This window comes from Toxotes jaculatrix, chromosome 3 (assembly GCF_017976425.1).
Source record: "Toxotes jaculatrix isolate fToxJac2 chromosome 3, fToxJac2.pri, whole genome shotgun sequence".
Classification (NCBI taxonomy): domain Eukaryota; kingdom Metazoa; phylum Chordata; class Actinopteri; family Toxotidae; genus Toxotes; species Toxotes jaculatrix.
This window is the reverse complement of record NC_054396.1, coordinates 23,676,984-23,692,267: the sequence shown is the minus strand read 5'-3', so window position 1 is coordinate 23,692,267 and position 15,284 is coordinate 23,676,984. Positions and strand designations below refer to the sequence as shown.

At 38.5% G+C, this 15,284-nt stretch overlaps 1 protein-coding gene across 1 annotated transcript; it reads left to right on the top strand.

Annotated features, from left to right (window-relative positions):
- The first annotated feature begins 325 nt into the window (after positions 1-325).
- Positions 326-12,426, top strand: LOC121179488 (immunoglobulin-like and fibronectin type III domain-containing protein 1). The gene is made up of 22 exons (XM_041034377.1): positions 326-371; positions 1,595-1,627; positions 2,099-2,221; positions 2,563-2,702; positions 3,558-3,657; positions 3,921-4,002; positions 4,081-4,273; positions 4,450-4,563; positions 4,719-4,887; positions 5,068-5,340; positions 5,430-5,645; positions 8,359-8,474; positions 8,638-8,779; positions 8,870-9,163; positions 9,281-9,583; positions 9,908-10,087; positions 10,191-10,319; positions 10,429-10,508; positions 10,707-10,899; positions 11,489-11,785; positions 11,991-12,317; positions 12,422-12,426. Exons 1-22 carry the CDS (start codon positions 326-328, stop codon positions 12,424-12,426), a joined length of 3,555 nt encoding a protein of 1,184 aa, XP_040890311.1.
- The last annotated feature ends 2,858 nt before the right edge of the window (positions 12,427-15,284 follow it).

The following is a 15,284-nucleotide window of genomic DNA, read 5'->3' as shown; positions in this document are numbered from 1 at the left end:
AATCCAATAAACAATCTGCCAAGGTTGAATCAAGTCACACCTCACAGGACCTGTCTAAAGTTGTTTGGCATCAACACCATCCGCTGAGGCTCCCAGGCAGGGCTTCTGCATAAACTGAATCCTTAAACAAATACAATCTTTTCTACAAAATGACACATGAAAGTTACTAGTGAATTATTAATTGTATCCTAAAGAACAGGAAGCAAATCTTTCCTGCTATTTGAAGAGATCAGTAGAACGGTAATTACTGTACTTTAATCCCCTCCATCATCTGTTGCAGTTGGGAAAATCTTGCTAAGTCCATCCAGGAATCAAAGGACGCACGATGTTTAGAAGATCAAAAGCGATGGATGGGACAGCCACTGGCCAGGGTGAGCATTAAAGAGTGATCTTTTTTCAACCAGAAGCATTAAAGAAGCACATCCAATATCAAGCTAGAGTGTGATGTTTATTTTTGTTCTTTGGTTCCCAACTCTGAAGATCCATTAGCAACCTGTAACCTGTAATCTGAACGAGGAGAGAAAGCTGAAGTGGAAACTTCCCCAAATCTAAAAGGAAGCTTGTATTTAACATACTTCTCTCCATAATACCATAATATAATATTATCAATCAATATTATAGCAATAATAACTGTCAACGTGTCATTATTTGTAGTACCCTTCTTAATCACCAGCTGAATTTAGGACCTTATGATGCAGCTGTCTTGATGGTTAGGAAAGCTATTATTAGGCAAATGCATAATATTTCTAAATTTAATACAGAGGTATCTTCAGTAAATATTTGATCTTCTTCAGACTCTGGCACTGTAATAAGATTACATTTTTCCAGGTCAGAGTCTAACAGACATGATAGAATGAGGCTGGCAAGGAGAACTACTAATGAATAAATCTAAAGGAAATTATGAACGTATCTATTGGCTGTTTGAAATATTTGTGGATTTCTATGTCTGTTTGAAGTATCAAATGGTTGATTACTTGTTGTTATCAAGGCTCCATCTTACTCACAAAGAGGTCAGCTTATAGTATGCCTTCAGCCTTTAACTGTAATACTATTCAAATTAGACTTACTGCATTCAGAAAGTTCAAGGCTGCTATATGTTCATCAGCAACCATATTTACACTGCACAACAGCATGGATACACGGTGTATTCAAGGCCAACATGAGCTCATGAAGGAGGTCGACATACATTATAGACTGATCACAACACTGTAGAGTCTGAACAGGGGAGGAACTTCATAGGCCTAACACTTGTGTGCACCTGAAAATGAGCATTAGAATCAGATATTTTCCAAATGCATATGTAACTTTGTGCATTGATATGTTACAGTACACATCACTGTATATTGCTGCAACCTGACATGGGCAAACAAGAAAAATGTTTTTAAAAAATGCTAAAAGTATCACACTGTTTAACCTGCGTTGATGTGATTTAGCCTCGTCTGCCAAATATAACTATGCAGCCCTTCGGTACACCAAATGCTTCTATAGTATCTTATTTTACGGCCCTCCATTTAGTTATTTCAGTCTAATCCATAATCCAGTGCTAACACCATGATGACATGCTGTATGTGCTCTTTAACATATGCCTTATCAGGTCCTGATGCAGAGAATTGCAGTGGTAAAGAAGGTAGGCTTAGGGGACAATAGAGAGGCCAATGTCTTTTTCTCCCTACTGCTCACACAGGCATGAAGAACTGATATGCAATGGATTTATTAATGTACCGTATGAGCGTACACATGTTTTGTGCGTGGATATGTAGGTGCATCACTACATATCTGTTCTCAGGCTGAATTTCAGGCATGAATTCCGGAGGAAAAAATGACAAATGTTATTAAAGTGTAAATGTATTCAGAAGAGCGCCGTCTACACCAGAGCCACATGTGTGTTGTATAGATCCCAATGATGATAAACTAAATATGAAACATTCTAATATGTCATGTATTAGAATGAGTCTCAGCATGGTTTATGGGAGTGATGATCTGATTACAAAACAACAGATTTTGAAGGCTGGATGTGATCATGGTCATGTTTTTCATTATTTTCTATTTAAAGTGTCAAATGTATTGTCACTGACATTTCATTTTCCAATGCTGACAGTGGGGATCAAGAAAAAATCTAAGGTCCCCGGGGTGATGATTACACAGTTTATTGAGATGCTGCCGGAGGGAAAGAGCCACCCAGACTTCACTCGCAAGCCAATTGCTTTGACCATCCAAGAGGGTAGGACTGAGAGCAAAAGCATCATTTTAAACATTAATATCACAAAATATTCCAAGATTTAATTTACATGATTCTGCATAATGGATTAGATCCATGAATTTTGAGCAAGGCCAGCGGGAGCAGAGCCCTGCCTTTCAACACCAAGACTCCTGTGTCAGTCAGATGAATTTAAACACACTCTGACTGATTTAAAATCAAGATGAGTGATAAGAGTACCAAAAAGAAAAAAAAAATCTATGTTGTTATTATCAGCATCTGCTTCCTGTTCCTGTGTTTTTAAAAGGACAACAAAATGAAGTGATTTTTATGTATTTATGTATTTCTTTATTTATTTTTTACAGGAAAATTTGCTTTTTTTAAAGCCATCGTCACTGGAGACCCAAAGCCAACTGTAACATGGAGCAGAAATAATGGAGATGTGTCAGACACATCAAGATACCAGACCAAATACGATCCCAATTCCAATGAGCATACATTTGAGGCAAGTGATACAGGCTATCAAATTGCAGTGATACTGTACAGCAACATGCTGATGTAGAGGGGCTACAGAAATAGCACAGAGGAAACTACATATACAGAAAGAGGAGGAGAGGGACAACAGAGGAAGAAACGATTTGAAAACGTCAAGGTCATTCAGTCTTCTGAGGAATAAGTTTGCTAGGACAGACACATCTACCCCCATATCCTGTCAACTCACTGCTGTCTGCTGTCTGATTAAAAATGTAAAATAAAAGACATGCGGTTACACATCAGGAGGCCAAAGGAACCTATCTATCAAGTGTGCAGAGACTGTAACTGGTCTACAGTGTTTTAATCAAACTGGGATGCGTATCTATTTCTATTATAGTTCAGCGGATACCATATAGCAGTGATTCCCAACCACGGGGTACTTGTACCATAGTGAGTACATCAGTGGTTGCCAGGGGGCACAGGGAAAGATTGTGAAGTAGCTCAGCTACTTTGGAAAAAAAAAAATTGTACCTTGGTAAAAACTAGTTAGCAAGCGAGAAGAAGTTTAAATTTATTCCCAGTAGTAATAGATAAATAGTTGAAAAATCCAATTTCCTCCACTCCATGTGGTTGTAGTACAAATGCAAAGTGAACCAAACCTACTGAAATCCAGAAAAAAAAACAGGTCAAGCTTAACACTACCCATATCCACCTCTATAGAATCAATAGTGTTAAATAACTGAATTACGATCAATTCAACTTGGTGCATAAGGTACATAAGACAAAAAACGTTGAGAACCACTGCTATGTAGTATAAAACTTACTGACAAAGCCTACTATTTCACCCACTGGATCTGTTTTATTTAGCATGTCTTATATCTTTCAGATGCCAAATGTTATGCCAGATCAAGCAGATACCTATAAATGCTTTGCCACAAATGAATACGGACAAGCCGTGGTCACAGTTGTTCTGAATGTTATTGAAGGTAAGGGCTGCTTGCTTGCTATGCAGACAACAAATTGACTTAAAAATTATTATAGAAAGCAATTTAATCCTAGACAGCATGTATATTCAAGTATTTTCCTGAATCTACTTCATATTGAGTATACTTGTATACACATTTGATACTTCTCCACTACATTTACTTGAGTGTAGTACACTAATTTCAGTACTTATCACTCAGCAGTCTGTATGTTGTTTAATTACATGATTGTATTATAAGTTAAATACCCTCTTTTCTGTTGTCAGTTGGTTACAAAAAGAATAAAGCCCAGCAACAAGCAGCAGAAGCCACTGATGGGAACTTTAAGACCGTACTAAAAAGGAAAAGGTGAGTTTGAGTTACTATATTGACAGTGTCTTCTACAGATGAACTGCTGTAACTGATTAACCCTATTTTAATTTGTAGTAAGGTCCGACCCAAATCTGAGCAATCTGAGAAAAAAGAGGGAGAGATTGATCCTAAATTTTGGGAGCTCTTACTTAGCGCTGATAAGAAAGACTATGAGAGAATCTGTGCAGAGTTTGGAGTAACTGACTTTCGCTGGATGCTCAAGAAACTGAATGAAATGAAGAAGGAAAGGGAGGAAGAACAAGCTCAGGTGTGTGATTTGTGATATTTACATTTAGATTTCTTTGCTTTTTTCTGATTATGAGACTTGATGTTGGCTACAGATGCTTGGATAATACCAGAAGGTAATTTCTGCAGCCACTAACTTGAAATAACGTCCATTTGCTTTCTACTCGATACTTATTTCTCATTCTGTTTTTGTCCCAGTTCGTCAAAACCCTGTCTAACCTGAGACCTATTCAGGTCAATGCAGATGGTACTGCATCCTTTGAGATTGACATGGACCTTCTTGACCAAAGCAGCTCGATCTTCCTATACAAGGTTAGTGTGGAAACTAAATTATAACTCTAGCAGCTAGAAGCCCTTCAACATAGTACTGAATAACAGGTTAGGCAGTCGCCCCAAAGAAATCAGAAGGAGTCATCCTCAATTTCAGCCATCCCAGAAGTAAATTACATTGTGTCTTTCCCCTGCAGGATGGTGAAATGATTCCATATACAAAGGAGTTGGGAGATAAGATGAAGCACAGCCTTAGACAAGTAGGGAAAAAGTATGTTTTCAGTATGAGGGACCTTATGCCAGAAGATGCTGGACTGTACCAGTTGGATGTGGAGGATGTGAATATGTTTTCTACCGATTTTAAAAGTAAGTTTTACACTTGCAGACATGGCAAATTAGTAGCCTTAATTAAAGCAAAGGAAGGACAATGTTTTTGATGTGTAAGACACAAAAGCCCTCATTAAAAAAAAACTGTTTTAATGATCATCATTCATGCAGATGTAACAAACAATTTTAATATAAAGATAATCTCTTGTTATTTTTCAGTCCCCATGGTGGATTTCTTGGTGAAAATTCAGGAAGTGACAGCAAAGGAGAGGGAAGATGCTGTGTTTGAGTGTGTCCTATCAAATCCCTTCTCCAAAATTTTGTGGTTTGGCAAGAATGTTCCTCTGGAACAAGGGGATAAATACGATATTGAGGTTTCAGAGGACAAGCTCATTCACAGGCTGGTGGTCAAAGACTGCATGGTGGTAGACAAAGGAATTTATTCTGCCTGTGCGGGAATCAAATCTTGCAATGCATGGCTTGTTGTTGAAGGTAAGGTAACCACTTATTGCTTTTTATGTCATAATATGGTACGTATAAGTGCACACTCACTGCAAATCTCCCATTTTTTTCCACATAAGCTGACAAAGATGCTCAAAAGGGCAAAAAATCAGTGAGGAAAACAACAAGGGCAGGAGGGTCTGGAGTGGATTTGCAGAAGATTGCCCAAGAGCAACAAGCTAAATTAGAGAAGGAAAGAGAAGAAAGGAAAGAACAGATTATAGCTGCCAAACAAGCTGCAGCGGCTGCACCTCCACCTCAAGCTCCTGTACCTAAGGCACCAAAAGACCCTGAAAGTAAGGACACCAGCTGTACAACAAAGCCACATTGGCAAGTCATTATAACTAAACTTTTAGTTAAGACAGTGGTCCATTGATACTAATGTGATAATAAAAACTGTATTTTCTGACATGAATATTTAAGTATTTATGTGGTTACTTATTTAATGATTTATTTTTTATCTTGTTCTGTTTCATGATTAATCATAATTTTTTTTACTTTACAAACTTGTGCCATAGGCAGCCACAACACTGTTGGATTTCATTATGTCTGCACAATTCAATAAACCGCAGTGGTTTAGGGAAAAGTCAGTAATTACTAATCAAACAATTAGTAGACCGACAGAAATTGAATCAGAAGCTATATCATTTTTTTAAACCAAAATGACAAACATTTGCTTGTTCCATTCTATGCTTTTATCTTTGGATTTCACATTTTCACCAGCAGTGGCTTCTCCTCCACCGATTGTGACGGCAGTAAGCACGGGTAAGAAATCTGACTGGTTCTGGTAACGTCTGCATGCATTCAAAGTCGAATATGACAGTAATTTGACATATGATGGCTTCAGTTGTCAGTTTGTTTATCCTGATAGGCTTCACTGCGATAAAAGCCTGTGCATTAAATGTTGTTTAAATTGTTGCTGAGGTCACTGTAACGTTTTCATTCTATTTTATGTTGTGCCGTGTTGTCAGCTCAGCTATGTGATTGGCTGCCTATTTAAGGTCAGATATTCTGTCATGGTACTGTGCCAAGATTTACTTTACAATATTCTTAGCGCAGCTAGACAGACAGGCTGGCTTGCTACTACACAGCCATGTACTGTGGCCTGCATCTTGCTTACTGACTAAATGTCAGTTTTGTGTTTTGGTCCATGATATCTTATTATGAAACATGGCCAAAATTAGTTGAATATTGCAACAAGGGAATTAATAAATACTGATTATTTTCACCAATCCATAACTTACTTTTTAAAGCTTATATCATATTTACTTATTGAGATGTATCAACTGGTAATTGTGAAGAGATTTCTGCTTTAGAAACCATACCAGTGCTTTCTCATGTTTTGGCCCATTTTCACGCAAATCTCATGAGACTATTTTTCAAAGCGTGCTTAAGTTTTTAGGATTTTTCACGATCAATAAACAGCCACTGATTCATTTCACGGTCATATGCAGATCATCTTACAGAGAGTTGAGAGATGTGATCCATATCAGTTGTGTCTGTTCTCATTGTTATTGCTATTATCACTGTAGTTTCAATGTAGGCGCAAACTAGTTGGGACAGTTATCAATAACAAACCTAATCTATAGATGGATCACAAACAGATCACAAATTTGCCTCAAACACTCTCTGTCCTTAGACAACACAGCTGTAAAAGCACATTCAGAAACTTATGACACACTGGCATACTTTGGAAAATGGTCAGAGGTAATTTTATGTACATGATTTGTAGAAACTGCACTAAAACATGCAAAAAGACTGGAAGGACCCTTTATTAAAACCAGTGTCACGTCATTTAATTCATCCATAATCAGAGATAATCAGATTTAATTCTAAAATGTTTTCATGCTGCCTGTGATCGCTGATAGGTCACTCAGACAAAACATCAACAGCAGCTGGAGATTTGGGAAGTGGTAAGAAAGACAACAGTGGAGTACACAAAATTAAGGCAGCAATTTACTAAATCAAGTTAAATTGACTTACTGTTGTTATTGCTGTTATCCTCTCAGCTGAGGAAGCCAGTGGCGGTGAAAGGCTTGATCAACCACATGCAGACTCAGGAGGTGGTATGCCAGATATTTCATACTGAAAGAGTACAACAGTAACACAGATATTAGAAGATTAACAAAAGACTAATAAAATAACTTTTTTATTTGCTTTGGTAACACAAAAGAGTTATTTGTTAAATTAACAAAATGCCGTATTTTCATTTTCCTTTTCAGAATCTAAAGAAATGATTGTGTTCTCATAACATCTTAATCCTGTAAATTCACCATAGTTTCTCTTCAAGTCTAATACCAATAGAAACATGGGAAGGTGTGAAATATACCACTGAAATTTCCTGTATAACCAGCATGTTGAAACATATTTTTAATATCCTATCTTAATATTCCACTTGGACCAAAGGCCCACACTGAACAAATGTGTTCATAGTTTCACCGAGACTGTTGTGAGTCCACCGGGTTTCTGTTAACCAAGTTTGCAAAGCTTTATGTTTGCTGCTTGTAACTGTGCTTGCTTTTGATGTTATTAACTTGCTTTGCGCTATTACTTGTGTTCAATATAAACTTTCTAACCAGGCAACGCCAATCTAATATGTAAGCCATGCATTGTATTAGTTATTGTATTATGCAGATTAACATGATTAGAAAACATACAGCATCTTATTGCAGTATAAGTTATGGTTATAATCTCAATTCCTTACTTTTTTGACTATTTCCTCACTGCACAATGCCATGAAAGGTTTGGAAATTCTATCACTAACCTTTCAAAGCAGACAGCATCATTAACCTTTTCATTTATGCAAAATACAAAAATGACATTGACATTGATGAACCATTTAACTACTTTATCTCAACAAGCATATCAATGAGTAGAAATTAGAAGCATTTGTGTTGGTGATTTATCATTGTGTACTTTTTGTCAATATATACATACAGTAGTACTAAACTAAAACCAGCATGCCATGGATATGCGAAGTAGGGAGTAAATTTGTTCTATGTTGCACAGAGCCTGGAATTACCTGTGGACTCTCCGATATTTATGCTCTTCGTGGAAAGCCGGCTGAATTAACTGTGAAGATGAACGTAGACTGTGATGGCACCTGGTTCAAAGATGGAGAGCAGGTAAAGTCCATTAATAACTATACTTAAATGTGCATCTTACCTTTTGCAGATTTATCTCACACTTTCATTTATAGTAATGGTAAAGCAAACCACTAGATGACCAACATTTTCAACTTCCAGCAAATTAATAAACAGTCTTGTGTCTGTGAAACGGCACTGACAGGTAAACTCAGGTTCTGGGGTCACCATAACCAAAGATGGAACTTCTCACAAACTGACCATTAAAAGCTGCAGAGATGACGACTCTGGACTTTATCGTTTTGTATCAGGGGAACACAGCACACAAGGAAAGGTCACTGTTGGAGGTATAATCGGCTTCCTCTTATTGCTGAACTTGTATGAAATGACACAGCTGTTCCAGTGCATTGAACTGAATTATACTTTGTGCTTGATAGATGTACCTGAATTTGACCCGGACGACCTTCACAAATTCTCCAAACCTGTGATAGTAAGAGTGGGACAGAATGCTGCTTTCAAGATGCCCTTTGCGCCTCAGGAATCTTTGGTGGTCAGTTGGTTTAAGGATGGCACTGAGATCAAAGACGGAGGAGGCGTTAAGATCGTGAGGGAGCCCAATCACAGCCGGCTGCTGCTCAGAGACTGCCTGCGGACAGACACAGGGGAAATAAAGATCCAACTCAAAAACCCATTTGGGGCTGTGGAGGCCACATCTCAGCTTATTGTGCTTGGTACAAAATAGAGCAATCTTACGAGAAAAAGTTAGAAATACTGTGAGACTTACACCTTACTAAGCATCATTTTTGTGTTACTACATTTAAAATTTAACACCATGTTGTTTCTAACAGATCGTCCAGGTCCACCGGAGGGTCCAGTGGAGACTGTTGAAACCACCTCATCTATAATCGAGATTAAATGGAACCCTCCCAAAGACGACGGTGGCTCGGCTGTCACCAACTATATCATAGAACGACAGCAGGCAGGACACAGTCTGTGGACAAAACTTGGGGACGTCTCAGCTGACAGGACCTCCTTCAGAGACAGGAATGTGACTCATGGAAAGAAATACAACTACCGCATCTATGCAGAAAACCCTGAGGGCCTCAGCGACGCCCTGGAGACAGCTGATAGCATTATGGCTGGAATAATGAGTGAGCATAGAAAAAAGAAGTCTCATTTAGCATTCCTCAGCAAATCCCATGTTAATCTCCCTCAGGTTGTAATAAATGAAAATGCCTTTGGATAGGTTTTGTGATTGCTTCAAATTGTTTATCACCAACATTATTTAGTTGCTGTAGAAAGCCCACTTTTTTTTTATCATTGGTATAATAGTTGCTCTGTCTCCAAGAGGAATTGTTTGCAATATCCTGCAGTAATAACATGCAGATGTACTTCATTCATTCCACGTCTTTAATTACTTCTTAATTATTAATAATGAGCTTACTTGATTAATTAGGCTACTTGTCATTCCTTAGTACTCTCCGGTCCACCTGGTGCCCCCAAAGTGGTGAGTGCCTCTAAGACCTGCATCAATTTGACCTGGACGCCTCCAGAGGACGACAGAGGAGTACCAATCATTGGCTATCAAGTGGAGAAACGAAAGAAGGACACAAATCAGTGGATTGCTCTAAATGCAGTTAATGAACCTATTCAAGGTTTGTCAGAAACAAAAGCATACTATTATATGTTGATTACAGGAAACGTTGCTTCTTTTTCATGACCTTTTTTTCCTTGCTGTGTCATTCTTCTTATTTCTAGATGTGAACTATGCAGTTAAAGATGTCACTGAGGGAGCAGAGTACGAGTTCAGGGTTTCAGCAATCAACGAGTCAGGATCTGGAGATCCAAGCCCTCCATCCGCAATGGTGTGTGCAAAGAATCCCAACAGTAAGTGTTAAGCCCTTTTGCTGTGCACATTAATGATTTAACATTGTTGTTATCCCACACAGTGTTTGTTTCCCGTCTGCATTTTATGTTTTGTGTGTTTTCCATCCAGTGAGACCTTGTTTCAAAGACCCAGAGGACTTCATTGTTGTCAGAGCAGGAAATTCTGCTCGTGTCAAAATTTGCTATGAGGTACGAGTAGACCGAAAATGTGGTTTGCATACATGCAAAGCACAAGTCCTTCTTCCTTCGTATAAATCTTAAATCTATCTTGTCAATCAATTCTGCATCAGCATTGTCACATTCTTGGGTCCTGAGTTTACCACAGCATGTGACATGACTGCATATGCCTGACACTTTATCTCACCTATGTGACATTGATATGTCCAGGCTGAACCTCCACCTCAGATCACTTGGCTGAAGGATGATGAGCCGATATCTCCGTGGATAAATATCATCAATACGGAGGGAATGTCACAGCTTGTTATTCCCTCATCAAAGCGGTCAGATTCAGCCATCTACACTATCATAGCCAAAAACTCTGTGGGTGAGGCTTCATTCGACATTGAGGTTAGAGTCACAGGTAAGGACAAGTAAGAGAGAGTACACTGTGATTAGTGAAAAAAGTTGTAAAAACAGTAGTGACATTTTTTGAAATTGCTGGTTGCAGTTATTTTGTTCTAATATTAACTGTATGTAATGTTCACAGTCCTGACTTCTTTAAAAGAGGAATTCAGTAGTTAAAAATGGGGAACTAATTTAATTACCTTAATTGTGTTTCTCTGGAAAGGGAACATCTGTCATATCAACTATGGACAGGAGTATCTGGGTATTATTTTGTCAATTAAATGCCAATAAGAGACAAATGTATTGGCAAACCAGTGTCAAACCCTAATTAACACTGAACACTTGTAGCTGGAATGAGAAACATAATTCTCACTATGTGATACACGGTAATAGGATGTGATTAACTTATTACAGCTGCTAAATTCAAATGCAGTCCTGACAAAAACCCACACAGGAGTTAAATGCCTCTTGAGCACGATAAGATTATATAAGCTTTCACTGTAGCCAAATTACAAAGAAACTAATGAAAACTGCACAAAGGTTTAGCAACTGACTTTTTTACTCTGTCAGTCACATAATCTGCATCTTATCGTACTTGTTGCTAGATGAACCCAAGACTCCGGGGCCAGTGGAGTTGGAGCAAACAGTCCATGGCAAAGTGGTGCTATCATGGGCCCCCTCTCCAGATCAGGAGCTCGACGACCGCCTGTACTATGTGGTGTCTCAACACGACTCCAACAACAGAATGTGGAAGACTGTAGCAGACCGCCTCTTCACTAACACATACACAGCCATCAACATCCTTCCAGGGATAGAGTATCACTTCCGGGTCTTTGCCAAAAATGATGTGGGCCTCTCAGAGCCATCTCAGTCACCTACATGGGGTGCAAACAGCAATAGAGGTGGGTTACTGTACAGGCCTTCTTCAGTTATGTTTGATCATGCAATTGCAGTAAAGTAAACCATAGTGCACAAGATGGTGACAGGTTCCAAGTTCTTTCTTAGTAGTACAAATTAATATCCTAAATATTTTTGGATCCCGGTTGATATGATTGCCATGTAACCTAAAAACTAAATTTTAATTCTTTGTTTTTTCCCCCGTTTAAGTTCAAATAACTTCAAATGGAGTAAATTCAAGGGAGCTCTGCCTTGAGAGGCCGCCATCCATCTTGGTCCCTCTGAAGGTCCACACTCCACCTAAAGGTTACCAACTCTTCATGACGTGTGCTGTCCGAGGATGCCCCACACCCACTGTATCCTGGTACCTGAATGACATCTGCATCAACTCAGACAACAACTACTACATCACCAACTCATTTGGTGTGTGCTCCATGTACATCCTCAGAGTCCGACCAAAGGACAGTGGTGAATATAAGGTGGTTGCAGTCAACTCTTTCGGCAAGGCAGAGTGTTCCACTAAACTTATTGTTAGAGGTAAGGTTTCACTTAAGAGTATTAAGAGCTGATTCTCTTATTTTTCAGAGATGCATGTCATGATATTTATTCTGATTATTTTTCTTTCTGCTTTTTCTCCACAGATTAAAATGGCATGAAGGTTTTATGCAACTTTTCCTCTTATGGAGATATTGTGAAAAGTAGTATGTTTTAGTTTACTGCAAAGACTGCACTGCAAAGAGTGCAATATTGTTTTGCAAAATGTTGGTAAAATCATCTAAAAATGGTCTAAATACTAACTTATTTAATTTATTTATTTGAAAAGCAAGTGACTTACAATTGTTACCCTGTCATCAGAAATAATAACTATTCAGTAGAAATGAAGTGGCAAACTATAGTACAAAGACATGTCAAATGTTCAAGCTCTTAAAAACCACAATAAATCAAAAATGTGACATCTGTGTAATGCAGTTTTTTGACTTGTTTTGTCACTGAATTCGCTTTTATGATTTACTTTGCAAATATTCCTCACTGACAGAGACAAACTCGGTAGCCGTCGCTAAAGCAACAGATGTTTCAGGCATGTGTTTCCAGCAGCACACGGCTCCAATATCTGAGCCCATGACACCACAGCGCAGTACTACATTAAGCATTGCTTTTCCATATATATCCACCTGAGCTGCCCAGTAAATTGTCTATAAGAGGATCCTTGGTAGCAAATGTTAAACTGGTCCTTTTTATACTTAGTCAAAGCCATAGTCAAGTCAAACCATTAAAGGCAGGGGGTTAGGCAAGACAACTATGTTTAGAAAGAAAGACTCATACATACATATACATTATATACTATGTTATATGGCCATGGTCAAGTCCATGCTTCTCACTGAACACACACAGGATGCCTACTGATATTCAATTCACCGATTAAAGTAATGCAGCAGTTTTTTTTTCTGCTAATATTTAGGACCGACAAGTCCTGAAACCAGAACCAACATATAGATTCTTTGTCCCTTCCTTCTCAGGTGACCAATAGGAGTGTCTCATGAAAAAGACCTTTGTTGTCATGTTTACAATATAAACATGCAGTTAAGCATTTGGAATGGTCATGGTTTGGTTAGGTTTAGGCACAAAAACAACTTGGATAGGTTTAGGGAGAGAGCGAGGTTTGGCTTAAAAAAAAAAAAGTTCTTCAGCAAGGTTACAGGGCCTTCGTCGTCATGGTTACAACAATAAACACACTCAAGGTTGTATAACGGTCATGCCACGGTCAAAACAATGATGACTATTGGTTTCAAATTGGAAACAAACAGCCATCTCCTGTCGCTTGCGACCTACAGGGTCATTTGTTAGGGGAGGACAGTCTCTTTAGCACAGTTGTTAATGTACTTGCTTTATGTAAGACTTACTTCATTTCCTCCGTCAGGTCAGGGGTGATATTTGTGTTTATCCTCCACTCGTGTCATCACGCCTTTCTTGCAGCTATGTCCCAGTCTCTTTTATGAGGTCGGGGTGACTGTTCAAACTGTCTGAACAAGTCATGCTTGTTTAACCTCTGACAATGTGAACCCGAAAACTTGCCCAGTACACTGAGTACAACACACCACCAGCACCACCACCATCGTGAGCAACCATCTTTTTATAATGCCACCACAGGTCCAATGTGACTTACTAAATACCACAAGCACGCTGTGAGAATTTCCGCTGATACTTTTGGAGGCTAATTGGGACAGCCAATTCATTCATATCAACCACAGATTATTTTACCAAATAAAATGTCTCATGTTAATGTTTACTGACCAATAAAGTCCACATTAGAGTGATCATGTTACTAGAGACCTTGTGAAGCTGTCAGTCAAAAACTTTTGGTTAGATGCTTTGACTCTTGCATGTGGGAAATGACTGTACATGGTTATTGTGGATGTACAAATCAAAGTCTCAACCATGAGCAATCAAGTACAGTAATGTCCATCACCAACGCTGTTGGTTTTACTTAAATCCGACAGAATGTGAATCTTGATCTATGATAATATAAATATATGATGCTGCTGGTGTTTTTTATATTGTCAACTGTGATGGTCGAAGACCGTTGACTGGATGTGTCCGATAACAGATTAAATGAACAGTCATAATGTATTTCCAGTGCCAGCTGCAAAGTGATCGCTTTCATAGGGATGGGTAAGATGAACCTCCACCCTTTACCACTGCGGTAATATGGGTTTTTACCAACTACATTTCAGCCATGTATGGGTTTCTATGCACTCCAAAATTTTATCACCGAACAAAAAGGGGTGTCACCTTTGAAATACTGGATAGAGAGAGATAGAGAGTACAAGCTGAAGACGGACAGCTGAACGTAGACTACGACGAACTGGAAGTAAGTAAGATTTATTTTTTTTATTTTTTAAATGGCAAATTTCCCATGTGAGTAATCTTCGAAAGAATCAAAGAAAGAACAAGAAGAACATTTAGTGTGTGTGAAACCTTCGTGCAGGACAGCTTCAGTCAGTCAGTTAAATGCTGCACTATTTAAATAAGGGACACCAAAAAGGCATCATTTGCTCAGAGAGACCAGCATTAGGACCAACAAACAGTACACTCTAGGTTCTAGTAAATTCCTGTATACTTCTAAAACATACAGTCCAAGGATTTGACACTACATAAAAATATGAATGGAGCTCCTGAGATCATCCTGTAACTCTGACGTTAAAGATTTCAACAATGTACCACATTTCAGGGAGGAATATGACCTTCCCAACTGGCTTCCAATGACTAACAAAGGATTTAGCAGGAGTGTATGATCAGTTTGCACTGCAGAATGTGTGACGCATCAAAGATTTTTTTTTTTTTTTTTGCTCGGTTGTAGATGTTCAAGGTCAGATATTCTTTTTCACATTTTTTCAGTTTTCCTCTTATGGTCCTAAAAATTAAAGGACCATGTAAAAAAAACCTTCTGGTCATAATCTTGATATGCAGCCCATTTTGTTCTAATTAAATGCCTCTCAGCTCTGC

Excerpts from the sequence above, each read along its gene's own strand:
- LOC121179488 (XM_041034377.1), top strand. The coding sequence starts at position 326 with ATGTTTAGAAGATCAAAAGCGATGGATGGGACAGCCACTGGCCAGG. Across the intron at positions 10,088-10,190 it reads AGTTAATGAACCTATTCAAG|ATGTGAACTATGCAGTTAAA; the intron begins GTTTGTCAGAAA and ends TCTTATTTCTAG. Across the intron at positions 10,320-10,428 it reads GTGTGCAAAGAATCCCAACA|TGAGACCTTGTTTCAAAGAC; the intron begins GTAAGTGTTAAG and ends TTTTCCATCCAG.